Below are 15,654 nucleotides of genomic sequence, written 5' to 3' on the forward strand. Positions count from 1 at the left end.
ATTTGGGCTATATATTTCTGGCAAGCTAATTTTTAGTGCTTTGTATAAAGCTGAAGTCAAACAAGAGGTAAATAAATATGATACTTTCTAATTCTCACAAATTAGATGGGGAATGTTTTAGAATGAGTCCTTCTGATTCAGAGCTTTACCAAGCATTAGTGATAATTTCAGGCTTCCTTTTTTGGCTTTGCCTGTGTTAATATTACTGCCTCAAAGGCCCCTTTTCAAGTACATAAGAGACAAAAATATTTTCAACTTGCTTTTGTGTGTGTTTCTTTTTTAAATAAAAGATTAAAAAGTACATACTTGACCATAAAAATTTAAGTACAAACATATAAGGCATATAAAGAAATTTCTGTAAATTGACCTTGTCCTTTGTTAGTACTTGTAAGCTTTTCTGAGTATAAATGGCCAAATTAGACTAGTAGAATCCCTGAGAAAAAGCTTTTAAGTTGGCAGCAATTTTAAAGAAATAACAGAGTTTAACTACAGATGAATGACCACCGATTGTTAGAGATAAGAGCCACAAGCCTGAAACCCTGGAGGTTTCTACAATCTAATTTTGATGTTATGACTGCTTTCTAAAGATTTACTGCACAAAATTAGCCTCAATTTTCTAATTTAAACTGTAAAATGGGAATTAAAATAGTTGTTCACTGCTGTTATAAAAAAGCATGATATTCCTATTAGAAATTACTATGACATTTATGAATTGATAGAACAAATGATTACCTTATCCCCCTTCAAAAAAAAAAAAAAAACTCCTTAGGTTCATTTACAAACATACTATATTTGAAAAAAAAATGTGAGTAATAAATGATTAATATCTCATGATAGTAGACGTTGATAATTTTCAAATAGAGGAATGTGACCCATGGGGAAATGACAGCGGAACCCCAAAGAGAGAGCAGAGACCTAGGAGAAAGTTTGCTAAAGGCTATAAAATGGGCTGAACTGGCCCTTTATTACATGGACTTTTTAATCTCTCACTCTTGCCCATCCTGTAAGAGCCACTTACTTGCCAGAGAGGGAAACAATGAATCTTAGACAGTCACTATGGCACCTTTAAAAGCTTTATTTTTTAAAGGAAGAAAAAATAGAGAGCAATGAGACTCAAGGAAGATCACAAACGGGTACAATAAATATTTCTAGAGATTTGGAATAACAAAATAAAACTTGTACTTACAACTTGAGACTCACGAGCTTTAGGAAACATTTTGGCAACATTGAGCCCATCAATGACAATATCAAAAGGAGGACAGTATTTCACAAAGTTCTTAAATCTCTTAAGTTCCTAAAAAAGAAAAATCAGACAAAACATTAATAAGAACATAGTAAGCATGTTATTATAAACACACTGCTATGACTTTTATTATTGTTTTGGGAATTCGAAATATTCATCCCTTAAAGACACACACTCACAAAGATACTTTCAAAATCTGAAAAAGCTAGCCTCATAGATATAACTGCATATAATTAATTATCTGATATACCTTATAATCTCATAGTGCTTTACACTTCACAAAGTACATTCCCGCACTATTTTATTTGATCTGTAGCCAGCCATCCAGTCTGCTAAATTGACACACATGATAATTAGGATAAGAATGAAATGTCGAAATCTCTATGTCCTGTTGTAAACCAAAGAGAAGTAAACCTCAGATATGCCAGTCTATCAGTACAACTATGTTGCAAGAGTAATTTGTAGCTCCTCTTTTGTCAAGAGGCTTTTGTTTAATTGTAGCTGTTTTGAGTTGAAAATTCATTCAACAAATATTTGTTGAATATCTACTATATGTCTAATAGTTACCAAAGAGACAAAAAATTCTAACTTAATTGAACTTGAATTTTAGTATGAGGAGACACAAAATAAATCAAATAAGTAAGTAAATTATATTAAATATCAATTGTGATGAGTGCTATGGAGGAAAGATATGGAAGAGAGGGAGTTTTTACTTCTGGTAATGATGGAGTAGTTTGTATTAGACTACCAGATAATAATAAATTCTATATAAAAAATTACTATTCAAAACTACTAGAGAATGACCAAAAGCAGGTAGAAATTGGAGGGAACACAAAATTTGAAGGGTTTAGTAGTTTCAAACATGTCTGAAAATTCTTTGACATTCTTCCCCACTCAAAAAGTAGAGTCTAATTCCCTCTGTGTGATTATGAGCTCTCCTATGTAACCGTCTCAATGAGCAAAATGTGGCAGAAGTGATGCTATATGGCTACTGAGGCTAGAAAATAAAAGGCAGTATAAGCTTCCATCTGGCTCTCTTTCCCAGGATTCCTGCTTTTGGAACCCAGCCATCATGAGAAAGCCAGCTGAGTCCCAAGCAACAGCTAGGATTAACCATCAGACCTATGAGAGTGAAGATTTCAAGAAGACCACAGCTTCCCACTTGATTACAAAAGTAGGACACCCAAGCAAGTACCATCCAACAGACTAGGCAAGCCCTAGAACCACGAGAATAATAATAATAATAATAAATAATTGTTTGTTTAATGTTACTACATTAGGGAAAGTTTATGTACTTAGAGATAACCAGAAAAGAATGAAATTATACAAGGTGAAATTTGTCTGTATGTGGCTTTTTGCCAGAGGGCATTCTCCAGTCTGCATGGTTGACAGGGACAGCTGGAAATCAAACAGAAAGCTGCAGACTTACTGGTTTGAGAAATAAGAAGACAGAGTTTGAGACTGCCAGAGAGGCTGAACAGTGAGAGAGGAAATGCTAGAAAGGTGAGAACCACAAAAATCTGTGCATAACTCTACCCAAATCCTTAGCTAACTCTTGATCTGTACATCCACTGAGGAGACTCCAAAAAGCCCAGCAAAAAAGCAACAGATGAAAGACTTGAAAGGCCTGAGCCGAGACTTCAGTTACAATCCACTAAAAGGGAAACAGAGTCTGCAGTTTGAGTCTAAGAAAGTTTAACAGCCTGCTAAAGCAGGAAGATGACAGAATCTAGAGCCTTTGCAATATGTTCTTCAAAATGTTCAATATACAATAAATATACAAAATATACAAAAAGAATAATACAATATACAAAAAAAATACAATAAAAAATTAACAGGAGAAGAAATAGGAAAATGTGACTCAATCAAGAGAAAAGAAAGTCAATATAAGTCAATCTAAGGTCCAGATGCTGGAGTTAGCGGGCAAAGCAGAGAAAACACAGACACAACGGACGGTTCCCGGCTTATGATAGTTCAACTTACAGTTTTTCAACTTTACATTGGTGCGAAAGCGATACCCATTAAACAGAAACCATACTTTTAATTCTGAATTTTGATCTTTTCCCGGACTAGCAATGCGTGGTACAATACTTTCCCATGATCTGGGCAGCGACAGCAAGCCACAGCTCCCAGTTAAGCATGTGATTATGTGGGTAAACAACTGATACTCTATAGTAGACAATGTTTTTAGGATATTGTGCTCTGAGCACATTTAAGGTAGGCTTGGCTAAGCTATGCTATTTGGTAGTTTAGGTGTATTAAATAAACTTTTGACTTATAATATTTTCAGTTTAGGATACGTTTATCAAGATGTAACCTCAATGTAAGTCAAGGAACATCTGTAGAAACTATAAAATGAACAGTCTATAACCAAAAGCACAAATGTGAAATAAAATATTCACAAGCTAGACTTAACAGCTGACTGGAGATGGAAGAAGAGTGAGTGAACACAAATGACAAAGCAATAGAAAGGATTAATCTGAAGGAAAAAAAAGATTGAAAGAAAAATATGAATAGAGCTTCAGTAACCTGTGGAACAATGTCAAACAGACCAACATATGTGTAGTCTCCAGGAGGAGAGAACAGAAAAGAGAATGTAGAAAAAAATAAATGAATAATAGCTAAAATTTCCACAAATTTCATGAAAAACATAACTTAGAGACTCAAGAAGCAAGGAAAACTCAAAACAGGATAAATACAAAGAAAACCATAACAAAAGCATAACTAGGTACATCATAGTAAGATGGCTGAAAATCAAAAATAAAATAATCTTAGAAGGAGCCAGAAAAAAAAGGATACATTACATGTAAGAGAATGATACAAATGAGAGTTAAATTCTCAGCACAAAAGAGCCAGAAGGCAATGAAAGGTATCTTTAAAGTGATGACAGAAAACAAAAACTCCTGTCAACCTAGAATTCTATAGCTACAGAAAATCCTTCAAGAATTGAGGTAAAGAAGCACAGTGAAAAATATATTTTCAGGGAAACGAAAACAAGAGAATTCATCACCAGCAAGCCTGCATCATAAGAAATGCTAAAGCAATTTCTTCAGGATGAAGGGAACTAATATCAGATGGAAACCAGGATGTAAAAGAAAAAATGGAAAACATCAGAAATGGCAACTATATAGGTATTATAGAAAAGAATCTTTTTTCTTCTTTTAATTTCTTTAAAAGATAGGACTGCTTCCAGCAAAACTTATCCTAACACTGAACTATGGGTTTTAAAACATACGCAGATGTGGTATATATGACAATAATAGCATAAAGACCAGGAAGTGATAAATGGAATTCTACTGTGGCAAGGTTCCTATATTACATGTGAAATGGTACAACCTAAACTCTAGGAAGGCTATATTAAGTTAATTCCCAAGGTCTACATTAAAAAATAAGGCAAAAAAAGAAAAAAGATGACATAGATGATAGAGGCTCTGTTTATCCCTCTGGTGACTAAATCAAAGTTGTGATGGAAACGAGGAGCAGCAGCAAGGAAAAATTGCCTGGGATCTAGATGAACAAACCATACAACTACGAAGAAATCCAAGAAAGCACCCTGCAGTGGCAGAAGGTAGGATGGGGAGAGGATGCAGGACTGCCTGGACCCCAGTGGCTGAGTGAGAGGAGGCTGCGGCAGAGGCAGACACCTCTTAAAGGGACCCTGTCCGTGATTTTCGCGGTGATGGACCTGCTCACTCTGAGCATCAGTGCCGATTAGGCTGAGCGCAGGAGGCACCAGGGACTTACAGAGAGACATTGTTGGAATGAGGGCCGAGGTGAGTGAGAATCGCTTGGTACAGAAGTGCTGGCAGTATCCACTGTTCCCCATTGAGCCCTCCCCGCTACCAGTGCGCCATAGTTGTGACGTAATCAAACTGGATGGATAACAAAGGTCACTCCGCCCAGAGGATTCCCTGAAACTCCACCTCCCCCAACTCGGGCCCCACACAAACAACATCCAGGTGTATCCTCAGTGAGTCAGGTGCTCCTTGCTGAGACTCACACTGGTAGAGGCAGCTGCCCTTGGTTTCTGGAGTGGCCTTTTGAGGCAACTATAAGCACTGCATCTGGGGATTGCTTGCTGAATCTTAACAGGTGGCCCCAGAGGGGTAGAGGCTTGGCTAAATTTGGCCTGCAGCTGAACCTCTCTCAGGACTGTGCCACTGAACCTACTTCACAAATCCACACTAATAAGAGTAGGAGACTTAGGAGCTTTGCTTAGTACGTAGAAACAGACACAGAAAGACAGCCAAAATGGGAAGGCAAAGAAGCAGAAACCATATGACAGAACAGAACAGAACAGAACAGAGATCCAGATATAATGGAGTCAAGTAATCTAACAGAGGCAGAATTCAAAATACTAGTTATAAAGATGCTCAATGAACTTTTGGGAAGTGTAGAGAACTCCAACAAAGAGATAAAAATGGAAATGGAAATTGTAAAAGGGAACCAGTCTGAAATGGAGAACACATTATCTGAGATAAGAAGTATATTAAATAGAATAAGCAAAGGAATAAATAAAGTGAATAAAGGAGAGGATCACATGCCCTATCTAGAGAACAGGAAAGCCAATCAGACAGAATGGCAAGAAAAAAGATGACGAGACTATAAAAATAATTTAAGGAGGATTTGGAACACTATTAAGGCTCCAAATATTCATCTGATCGGCGTAACTGAAGAAAATCAAGATGTTGAACAGAAGAAATAATGATGGAAAGCTTCCCTAACCTGGTGAAGGAAATGGACATAAAACCCCAGGAAGCTCAGAGAATTCCAAAAATCAAGGATCCAAAGAGGCCCACACCAAGACACATCATAATTAAAATGCTGAAGTTTAAATACAAAGAAAGAATACTAAAAGCAGCAAGAAAAAAAGAAATAATTACTTATAAGGACATACTCATATGACTGGCAGCTGATTTCTCAAAAGAAACTATGCTGGACAGAAGGGCTTGGCAAAAAATATTCGACAGGGTGAAGACTCAGGATATACAACAAAGAATAATTTATCCAGCAAAGCTATCATTTAGAGTTGAAGGGCAGATAAAGAGCTTCCCAGACAAAAACAAACTAAAGGAATATCACCGTCAAGCCAGAATTACAGGAAATGTGGGAGGGACTTCTTTAAGAAGAAAAAACATGTATCAAAAACAGGAATAAAGAATGGTAACAACTACATTCCTATCAATAAGTACCTTAAATGGAAAAGAATTAAGTGTTCCAAACAAAAGATAGAGTGGCTGAAAGGATAAGAAAAAAAGACCCCTACATATGAAAAGGAAGGGAATGGAAAAAGATATTGCTTTGATGAACCTAGAAGGTATTTAGGTTAGACAGAGAAAGATAAACACTATATGATTTCACTTATATGCAGAATTTAAGGAGTAAAAAGGACAAACTAATCAAAAACAGACTCAGAAATATGGTGGACAATTTGGTGACAGACAGAAGGGAGGAGGGTTTGGGGGGCTGGGAGATGGGGTGAAAGGTTAAAGAAGTACAAATTAGTAGCTGATGGATGGTCATGAGGATGGAGAGCATGGCATAGGGAATGCAATTAGCATTAATACATCGTCTAGGTAGAGGGTCAGGGGAGGGAGGGAGCAATTGGGGAGATCATTTTACTAACTATATAGATGTCAACCCAATGTACTAGATACTTGAAACTAATTAAAATTTTTAAAAAAAATTTTTAAAGAAAGCTTTCAGCTTCAAATGCCAATCAAAAAAATTAAATAAAATAAATAAGGCAAAAAAAGGTACAGATGAAAAGCCAGCAGAAGAATTAAATGAAACATTTAAAAAATTCTGATTAATTCACCCCCCCTAAAAAAAAAAAAAATGAAAGGAGGAACAGAAGGATTGAAAATAAAAAGTACATAAATAGAAAACAAATTGCAAAATACTTAAATTTGACACTATCAAAAATGCTGTTTAAAATAGATGTGCTTTAAATATAAAAGTACAGATAAGCTGAAAGTGAAAAGCAGGGGAAAATATATATCAGTAAGCTTAAGAAAGTTGAAGTGGTAACATGAATGTTATAAACAAAACGGACCTCAAGAAAAACAGTATTACAAAAAAGGAAAAGGGACACTTCATAATGAGAAGATCAACAGATCAAGAAGTCATACTCATAAATAAGAACAGAGCTTTGAATACATTAAGCAAAACTTGACAGAACTTAAAGGAGGTACAAAGGAGGTACAAATAAGTCTATAATTATAGATGGAGAGTTCAACATTCCTCTCTCCATAATGATAGAACAAGTAGATAAGAATCAGTAAAGATAGAGAAGACATGAACTACACCAATAATTACTTTGATTTGATTGATATCTAAGGGATTCTATACCCAATACTGGCAGAATATTTATTATTTTCAAGTATACATGGAACACCAAGATTGACCGCAAGCTCTAGGTAATAAAATAAGTCTCAATACATTTCAAAATATTACACTCTGAAAGAGTATGTTTGCTGATCCCATACACACAATTAAATCAGAAACCAATAGCAGAAAGATATCTATAAAAGTCCCAAATATTTCTAAATTATACTTCTAAACAACCCATGGGTCAAAAAAGAAATTACACAGGAAATTATAAAATATTTTGTACTAAGTAGTAATAAAATATAAAATATCAAAAGTTACGGAATGCATTAGAGCAATACTTAGAGGGAAATGCATAGTTTTAAATGCTTATTTGAAAAAAGTCTAAAATCATTGATCTAAGTTTTCCCCTTAAATTAGAAAAAGAACAAATTAAATTTTAACTAAACTAGATTAACAAAGCACAGAATCAAAGAAATAGAAAACAGAAAAACAAGAAAATTAGCAAGAGAAAGAGCTGGAGAAAGATGAACTTCAATCCCTATCTCAATCAGTCAAAATTTATTTTGAAATAGATCATAAATCTAAACCAAAAAGCTATAACTACGAAAACTCTAGAAGAAAACTGGCATATTCTTCACATCGGAATTAGCAAAAATTTCTAAGGCAATGCATAAAGTCATCACCAATATTCAAATAGTATGCTTTTTGATATAATGTCTTGGAGAAGGACAATAGCATTTTTGTGATATTCTAGTCAAAAAGGCATGACTTTAATCTAATATAAAGAAATATCAGATAAAGCAATTTCTCAAATTGAGAGACATTCTACAAAATAGGCCTACAGGTTTTTTGTTATTCTCAGCTCAAAGAAAACTGAAATTTTTATTGCAGTTGGAAAGAGACCAAGAAAACATGGCAACTATACCTCAAGTGTGATCCTGGATTAGATCTAGAAAAGGAAACACTTATAAAAGGATATTATTGGAACAAGTGACAAAACCTGAGTACCAACTATGGATTAGATAATATTATTGTATCAATGCTACAAAGATGGAGAACTTCTGTTAGGGCAATAAGTACATGAAAAGATACTCAACATAATTAGTCAGTAGGGTAATGTAAATTTAAAACCACCATGAGATACTATGCACCTGCTAGAACAGCTAAATTTAAAAAGACTGACCAAAACAAGTATGTGGAGCAACTCAAACTTTCAAACATTGAATGGGAATGCAAAATGGTACGACCATTTTGAAAACAGTTTGGCAACTTTCTTATAAAGTTAAGCATTTATTTATCTTACAACTCAGCAGTCCCACCTTGTGGTATTTATAGAAGAGAAATGAAAATCTACATCCATACATAGACTAATACATAAATGTTAATAATGACTTTTTTCCTAATTGCCAAAAACTGGAAACAATTCAAATGTTCATTAACTGGTAAATGAATGGGAATAAAAAGTAGTATCCAGACAATTGAATCCTACTTATCAATAAAAAGAAACTGTTGCTACACATAACAACATGGATGAATCTCAAAAGTATTATGCTAAATGAAAAAAGGTAGACATAAAAAACTACTTACATACTTTGTGATTCCATTTATATGAAATTTAAAACAAAACTATACTAACAGAAAGCAGATTAATGGTTCTAGGAAGTAGAGAGAGGGAACTGACTGCAATGAACACCAGGGAACTGTTGGGGGAAGGGGGATGTAAATGTCCCATATTTTGATTAGGGAGGTTATTATCAACTGCCTGCATAAGTCAAAACTCACTGAATTGTACATTGGCAAATTTAAGTGTATGTTAACTATACCTTAATAAAGCTGATTAAAAAATAAAATAAAGAAAATTCTAATACTATATATATTTCATCTTTAAAATAAACATTGATCCATATGCATGCTTTCATTTCCCATTTGACTTCTTTGGCTTTACTATCCCTGCCAACTCCAGTTGTGGGGGACCTACCTCTTTCTTTTCTACTCAGGAAACACTGTTGTTGTTGTTGTTGTTTTTGTTGTTTTTAACTTTTCAATGTTCTTTATTTGACTAAACATTATCCTCTATATGCCCAGTGATTTCAGCAACAAAACTCTGATAAAGCCTCCAAACCAAGTAAAACTATGCCCGCAGAATCTCTAAAATCTGTATCCCCCTCAGCCTCCTGCCCCTGTGCTTTCTTCTCTGCAAAACCAACCTGGGAAAGAGGAGTTAAGAACCTCAAATCTTTGCTCTAATTAAACCAACACACTATGGATTAATTATCAGTTAATACACTTTAATAAGGTTAGCAGAAGAATAAGAGTAAAAGAGGAAAAAGTTTTTGCTTTATTCATTAAGAGGTTAGAATTATCCATTTAAACCAAGCCTGTAGTTACAGGGTATCAGGCAAAAAACACTTTTAAAATTTCTATGCTCAAATATATTTCCTACAAGTGTTTAGAACATTCCAATTAAAATCAAAACTAACTAAATATTGGTTAGAATAGGAATACTATTTTTCACAAATGGAAATAAAGCTATCAAGGAGAATTAAAATAGTTTACATATAACCATTTTTATTTCACTCTAAATGCATCAAGAGAAACAAAACGAGTGCATTAAATTTCTAAAATTCAAGTTTCACTAATAATTAATATGGACAAGATTTTCCACTACACTTCCAAATTATCATTTTGGTGCTGCTCTTAGTACATTATATTCACTTCAAGAGTAATGACAAACTGAGGTATTTCAGTATTACTGGCAAAATGGACATCTGTAAAAATCAAGAGTCAAACTAGATAACTTATAAAATCCCCTTCCAGTTCTGATATTCTATGTTAACAAGACTTGGAAATCCCTTAAAATCACAGAATGGAAAAGGGTATACTTGAGATGGTTTGTTTGAAAGGTGAGTCTCAGGAGCCTCTGTGTAATCACAGGATGTATAAGAAAATCCCAATAAAATCTCATCCAAAGATTATCCTCCTGATCCAGGTCTTCTAGTAGACAGACAGAAGAATCTAACCTATCAGACTGGTTTTTTTTCCCATCACTAATGTTACTGGTCAGGGATTATTTATAACACTTCCGCTGGGCCTCCAAGATGTTCACTTTTCAAACTACACAAATTTATGGATGCAGTCAAAAGCCACTGAGTAGATCACGTTGAAAAGACATGACAAAGAAAGAACTGACCTACTGAAATAGCAAACTATGACACAGGGCTTTACAAATCTGCAAGCTTAGCTGTTTTAATGGAGAGTAAATTTAAATGAAGAACACTTATTTCTTTGTAGGGCTACTGCTGGGATTGTGCTTGATTGCAGACTAATGATCTGGTATATGGAAATCCACCAATCTTTTGATCATTTGTTTCTTCACTATAAATAAAAGGAGTTTAAAATTTTTTTTTTAATGAGATACAATTCACATACCATTCAATTCACTTGTTTGAAGTGTACAATTCAATTCACAGGTTGTGCAATATCATCACAATCTAATTTTAGAATATTCTTGTCGCTTCTAGAAGAAACTCCACACTCATTAGCAGTCAATCTCCATTCTGTCACCCTATCACACAGCAACCACTAATTTACTTTCTGTCTCTATAGATTTACTTATTCTGGACATTTTAAATAAACTGAATAATACAAATATGCGATCTTTTGTGATTGACTTCCTTCACTCAGCATAGTGTTTTCAAGGCTCATCCATGTAGCATGGATCAGATTTCATTTCTTTTTATTGCTGAACAACATTCTATTGTATCCACTTATCAGTTGAAGGACATTTAGTTTATTTCAACTTTTTGGCTATTATGAACAATGCTCCTATGAACATCTGTGTACAAGTTTTGCATGGATGTATGTTTTCATTTCTCTTGGGTATATACCTAGGAGTGAAATTGTCAGGCCATATGGTAACTCTATATTTAACTTTTTGAGGAACTGCCAGACTGTTTTTCAAAGTGGCTATACCACTTTACATTTCCAACTGCCATGTTTAAGACTCCTAGTCTTTCCACATCCCCACCAACACTTATTGTTGTCTATCTTTTTGATTAGAGCCATGCTTCTCAGCATGGAGTGGGATCTCATTATGGTTTTAATGTGCATTTCCCTAATGACTAAGGATGCTGAGCATCTTTTCATGTGCTCATGAAGGGAGTTCTTCATTTTTGTAACACATAGGCTTTATAAATTCAACATGTATCTCCTTTAATAATAGCCACAACTTCTATCATCTTCCCTCATTTCATTTCATACTTTTAAGTTTAAATCTGAAAAGTATAACTTCAGAGAAATTGTAGTAAATATTATGACTTTTATGACTTGCAACAGAGGTTGTTAACTCAAATGCCTACAGGAACCAGGCAGGTAACATAAAAAAGTAAAATGAGCCAAGTCTAAGAAAAGATAACAGAGAGGCAAAATGACAAATAGAAAATGGCGTCTCATTGTCCAATATTTGACAGAAAGAGGCAGAGACTATGACAAATTGACGAATGTAGTTTCTTTAGAAAGCAAGCAGTCCAATGCTTAGTCTAGCTAATTGTTACTACACAAAAATAAAGATGCAGGATTACCAAATTTGATTTTCAAGGGAAGTAAAAAATCTGGCATTTTGAAATATGTCAAACAACTTTTTAAGATAGCAAAACAAAAAGAAGCTCAAACAAAAAAACATTCATGGGCTAGATTCCACTCTTAGGCCATAAGATTATAATCCATTTACTTGGTCAGTCAACAGATTTTCATTAAGTATCTATTATGTGCCAAATAACGTTCTAATTCTTAGGAACAGAATAGTAAACAAATTCTCTGCCCTCATGGAGTTTATATATTAGCGGAGGAGACAAGCAATACCAAGGTAACAAATAGATATTTAATTTCAGGTAGAGAAAAGTGCCTTGAAGAAAAATTAAGCAGAGTAGGTATTAGCACCACTCTCCCTAGCCTGTTTTAGATATAGTTAAAGGGAAAGGCCTTTCTAATGAGGTGACCTTTAAACAGACCTGAATGAAGTGAGGGAGTAAACCATGCTCCCTTCAGGGGAAGAAACTTCTAGGCAGAGGAAAGAATTGCCAAGGTCCTTACTAAACACCAAAGAACTGCATGTTTGAGGATTAACAAATAGGCAAATGGAAGCTCAAAGAATAAGCAGAAAGTCTTTATGCAATTATGCACTGAGTTTAAATAAAAAAAAAAATCAACTCTTGCTTAATACTATAATATGGAAAAGAATAAATAAATGTAGTAAGAATTCTAAAATAGTTAATCAAGAGTTTTCAATTCTTTACTTTATTCAACTTATGAGAAACAAGGAAGCAGAACTGATATTTATTGTTTTGTGGTTGTTACCTAATCGCATATGAGGAGCAAAATGACCCAAAAATGTGGAGCAAGAAAGAAATAGAAGAATGGCACAGCTTATAAACTACACATGACACATGAGCTCTAGAACAGAGGTGATCCAGCACCTGCCTTCGAAGAGCTGACTTTATAATTATAAATGACTCTTAACAAGATACACGGCAGTAGAACTTGATTCTTCCATTTATTACTCCTCTTACATTATGGATGAGAAAGCAAACAGGTTAAGCGACTGATTTTTCTCAACAAATGAAAAGAGACACTAAGAATTCTTTACTTTTCCACTTAGGTTAAAATACTTCAATTTTTTGAAATGAAACTCCATATATTTATGATGGTTTACTTCTATTCTGAGACTTTGATAACAAATCTCACCAGAAAATTCAAAATAGATCTCTTATTTATTTTTAGTTAATGATGTACTCTAGTGTAGCAACCAAGGGGAAACAGGAAGACTACAAAAATGTATACTCAAAACTTTACATCATGAAAGAAACAGTGTTCTTAACATGTTGATTATATCCAATGTACGGCAAAAATCCGATAATATTTTCCAAAGAAGGGGATTATTAAAACAACTGGCTTTAGTCATAGTAGATATGGAAAAACAGGGGAATACCAGCTATTTTGGTTGGAAGCACTGCTTTTAACATGGGAACAACAACTAAAAAAATGCATCTCTGTATCTAACAGCCAAATTTTTTTGTGTGTCTCTTTAAACCATGGGATCCAAATAAATCCTCAATAAAAGGAACACTATCATGACTGCCTTAATGTAGCCAGGGAAAAATGAAGTCACATGTTGGAAAATGTGACTGTAATCTAACAAATAATCTAAGGACGCTTATACTCATTTAATAGCATACTCATTTAATGTTTTAGATTTCTTTCATTTAGTAATTGTAGCTATAATTTCTATAGTGTACTATCCTATTTAAAATACTTAGAATCTTATCTGAGTTTCCTGATTCCAGTAAGATGAAAAAACAAACAACAACAAAACCCAACAACCAAAAAAACCATCCTGCTACAAATATCTAAAAAGGCTGGATAATACAACAAAAAGATTAAATGCATCGCTGAACTTACAAAAAAGAAAGAAAGAAATCTCTAAGTGACAGAGATGAAGCCAGATCTTTGATTATTGTTAACAAAAATCAAAATGGTAAGGATAAGAGTTGATGCTAATATTGTCCAGGAGAGAACTAAAAAGGAAAAATGGAATGGGTATTAGCAAACAGGGGCTTGACTTTTGATATTCTCTGTAGGGAACTGTAGATCTCTCAAACCTTGGGTACAAATGGTGAGAGAAATTGGAAGTGAACTCCTGAATAAATGAAGAACCTTTACAAATGAGCACACTGATGTCAAAACACAATATACCACCTTCTCTATTTCTTCCAGGGATCTAAGTAGGAAAAAAGTCTTTTTAGAAAAAGAAACTCCAGGCTTAAGTCTTAAATGGGTTTGGAACACAAATTTAGACAAACCATGTAATACAAAATCATCATGCCCTGTCAAGAAAGCACATAAAAACTGGTTCTGGTCTAGTAATATCTCTTAGGTACTTGGCAAAAGCAAACACAAAACCTCTCTGGAGGGACATTATCAACAATTTAAGAAACAAAGGGATTCTCATAGAAAGAGCAAGCTCCTCTAAAATTGTACTAATTTAAAATTGCAGAACACAAATGTAAATAATCCCTCATGTGTGAGCCCTCTAAACGACAGGATTAGAGCCCAAAGAACTCAGGATAAAGGATAATAGAAAAATCTAAGAGACAATATAAATAAGTAACAATAATTAAAATGTAAAAGAATCAGAATTTTAAGAAAAGACAGTGATCATAAAAAACTGAAGAGGAAAATCTGAAAGAGAAGCTCTAAAATTGAAATCCTAAAATAATCAAAACAAAATGAATGAGGGGAAAATACAAATGTCCATCATCTGAAATACAAATGTCCATCATCTGGTGAATAAACAAATTGTGGCAGATTCATACACTGGGACACTACTCAGCAATAAACTACTGGTACATGTAACAACACAAATTCAAAAACACTATATTTAAAACTAAATCTAATGTAGTATAAAAACAAACATTATGTTAAGTGAAAGACAAAAAAGTTACAGATTATATGATTCTATTTATATGAAATTTTCAGGAAAGGCAAAACTACAGAGACAGAGAGCGTATCAATGGTTCTTAGGGCCAGGGGAGAGAGCAAGGATTGATGTCAAAAGGGCATGATGAAACTTTAGGGTGACAGAAGTATTCTAAAACTGAATTGTGATGATGGTTACACAAATGTACAAATTTACTCAAAAATCATGGAACTGTATGCTTAAAATAGGTCAATTTTATGGTCTGTAAATAATGGAATCATTAGGGGAAAAAACCCTAAATGAATGAGTAGAGAGAAGAATAGACACATCTGAAGTGAAAAGTAGTGAACTAGAAGATAGATCTGAGGAAGCTACCCAGAATTCACATCAGAGAGATAAAGGAATGAAATATATGAAAAAGAGAAGGAGACATGGAGGTGAATGTAAAAGGGTGCAATGAAAGTCTAATAGGAATTTCGGGAGAAGCAATAGTTGAAGATATAAAGGCTGAAAATTATTCTGAACTGATTCAAGAAATGAAACCTCAGATTCAGGAAACTCAGATTCAGTGAATCCCAAGGAAAAATAAATACATTCATACGTA

General features: G+C 34.1%; 1 protein-coding gene and 1 long non-coding RNA gene across 8 annotated transcripts in view; one reads left to right on the forward strand and one right to left on the reverse strand.

Annotated features, from left to right (window-relative positions):
* KIAA0391 (KIAA0391 ortholog) overlaps window positions 1–15,654 on the reverse strand; it is a 118,268-nt gene that overhangs the window by 73,161 nt on the left and 29,453 nt on the right. For all 6 annotated transcript variants that reach the window (XM_023522348.1, XM_011376703.2, XM_023522347.1 and 3 more), the window contains exon 5: window positions 1,187–1,294. In XM_023522348.1, coding sequence (XP_023378116.1) covers window positions 1,187–1,294 — 108 coding nt within the window. The remainder of the gene's footprint in view (window positions 1–1,186; window positions 1,295–15,654) is intronic.
* Window positions 1–15,654, forward strand: part of LOC105303205 — a 36,451-nt gene that overhangs the window by 14,732 nt on the left and 6,065 nt on the right. The window lies entirely within an intron of this gene.

Source organism: Pteropus vampyrus, unplaced genomic scaffold (genome assembly GCF_000151845.1).
Source record: "Pteropus vampyrus isolate Shadow unplaced genomic scaffold, Pvam_2.0 Scaffold10, whole genome shotgun sequence".
NCBI classification, from domain to species: domain Eukaryota; kingdom Metazoa; phylum Chordata; class Mammalia; order Chiroptera; family Pteropodidae; genus Pteropus; species Pteropus vampyrus.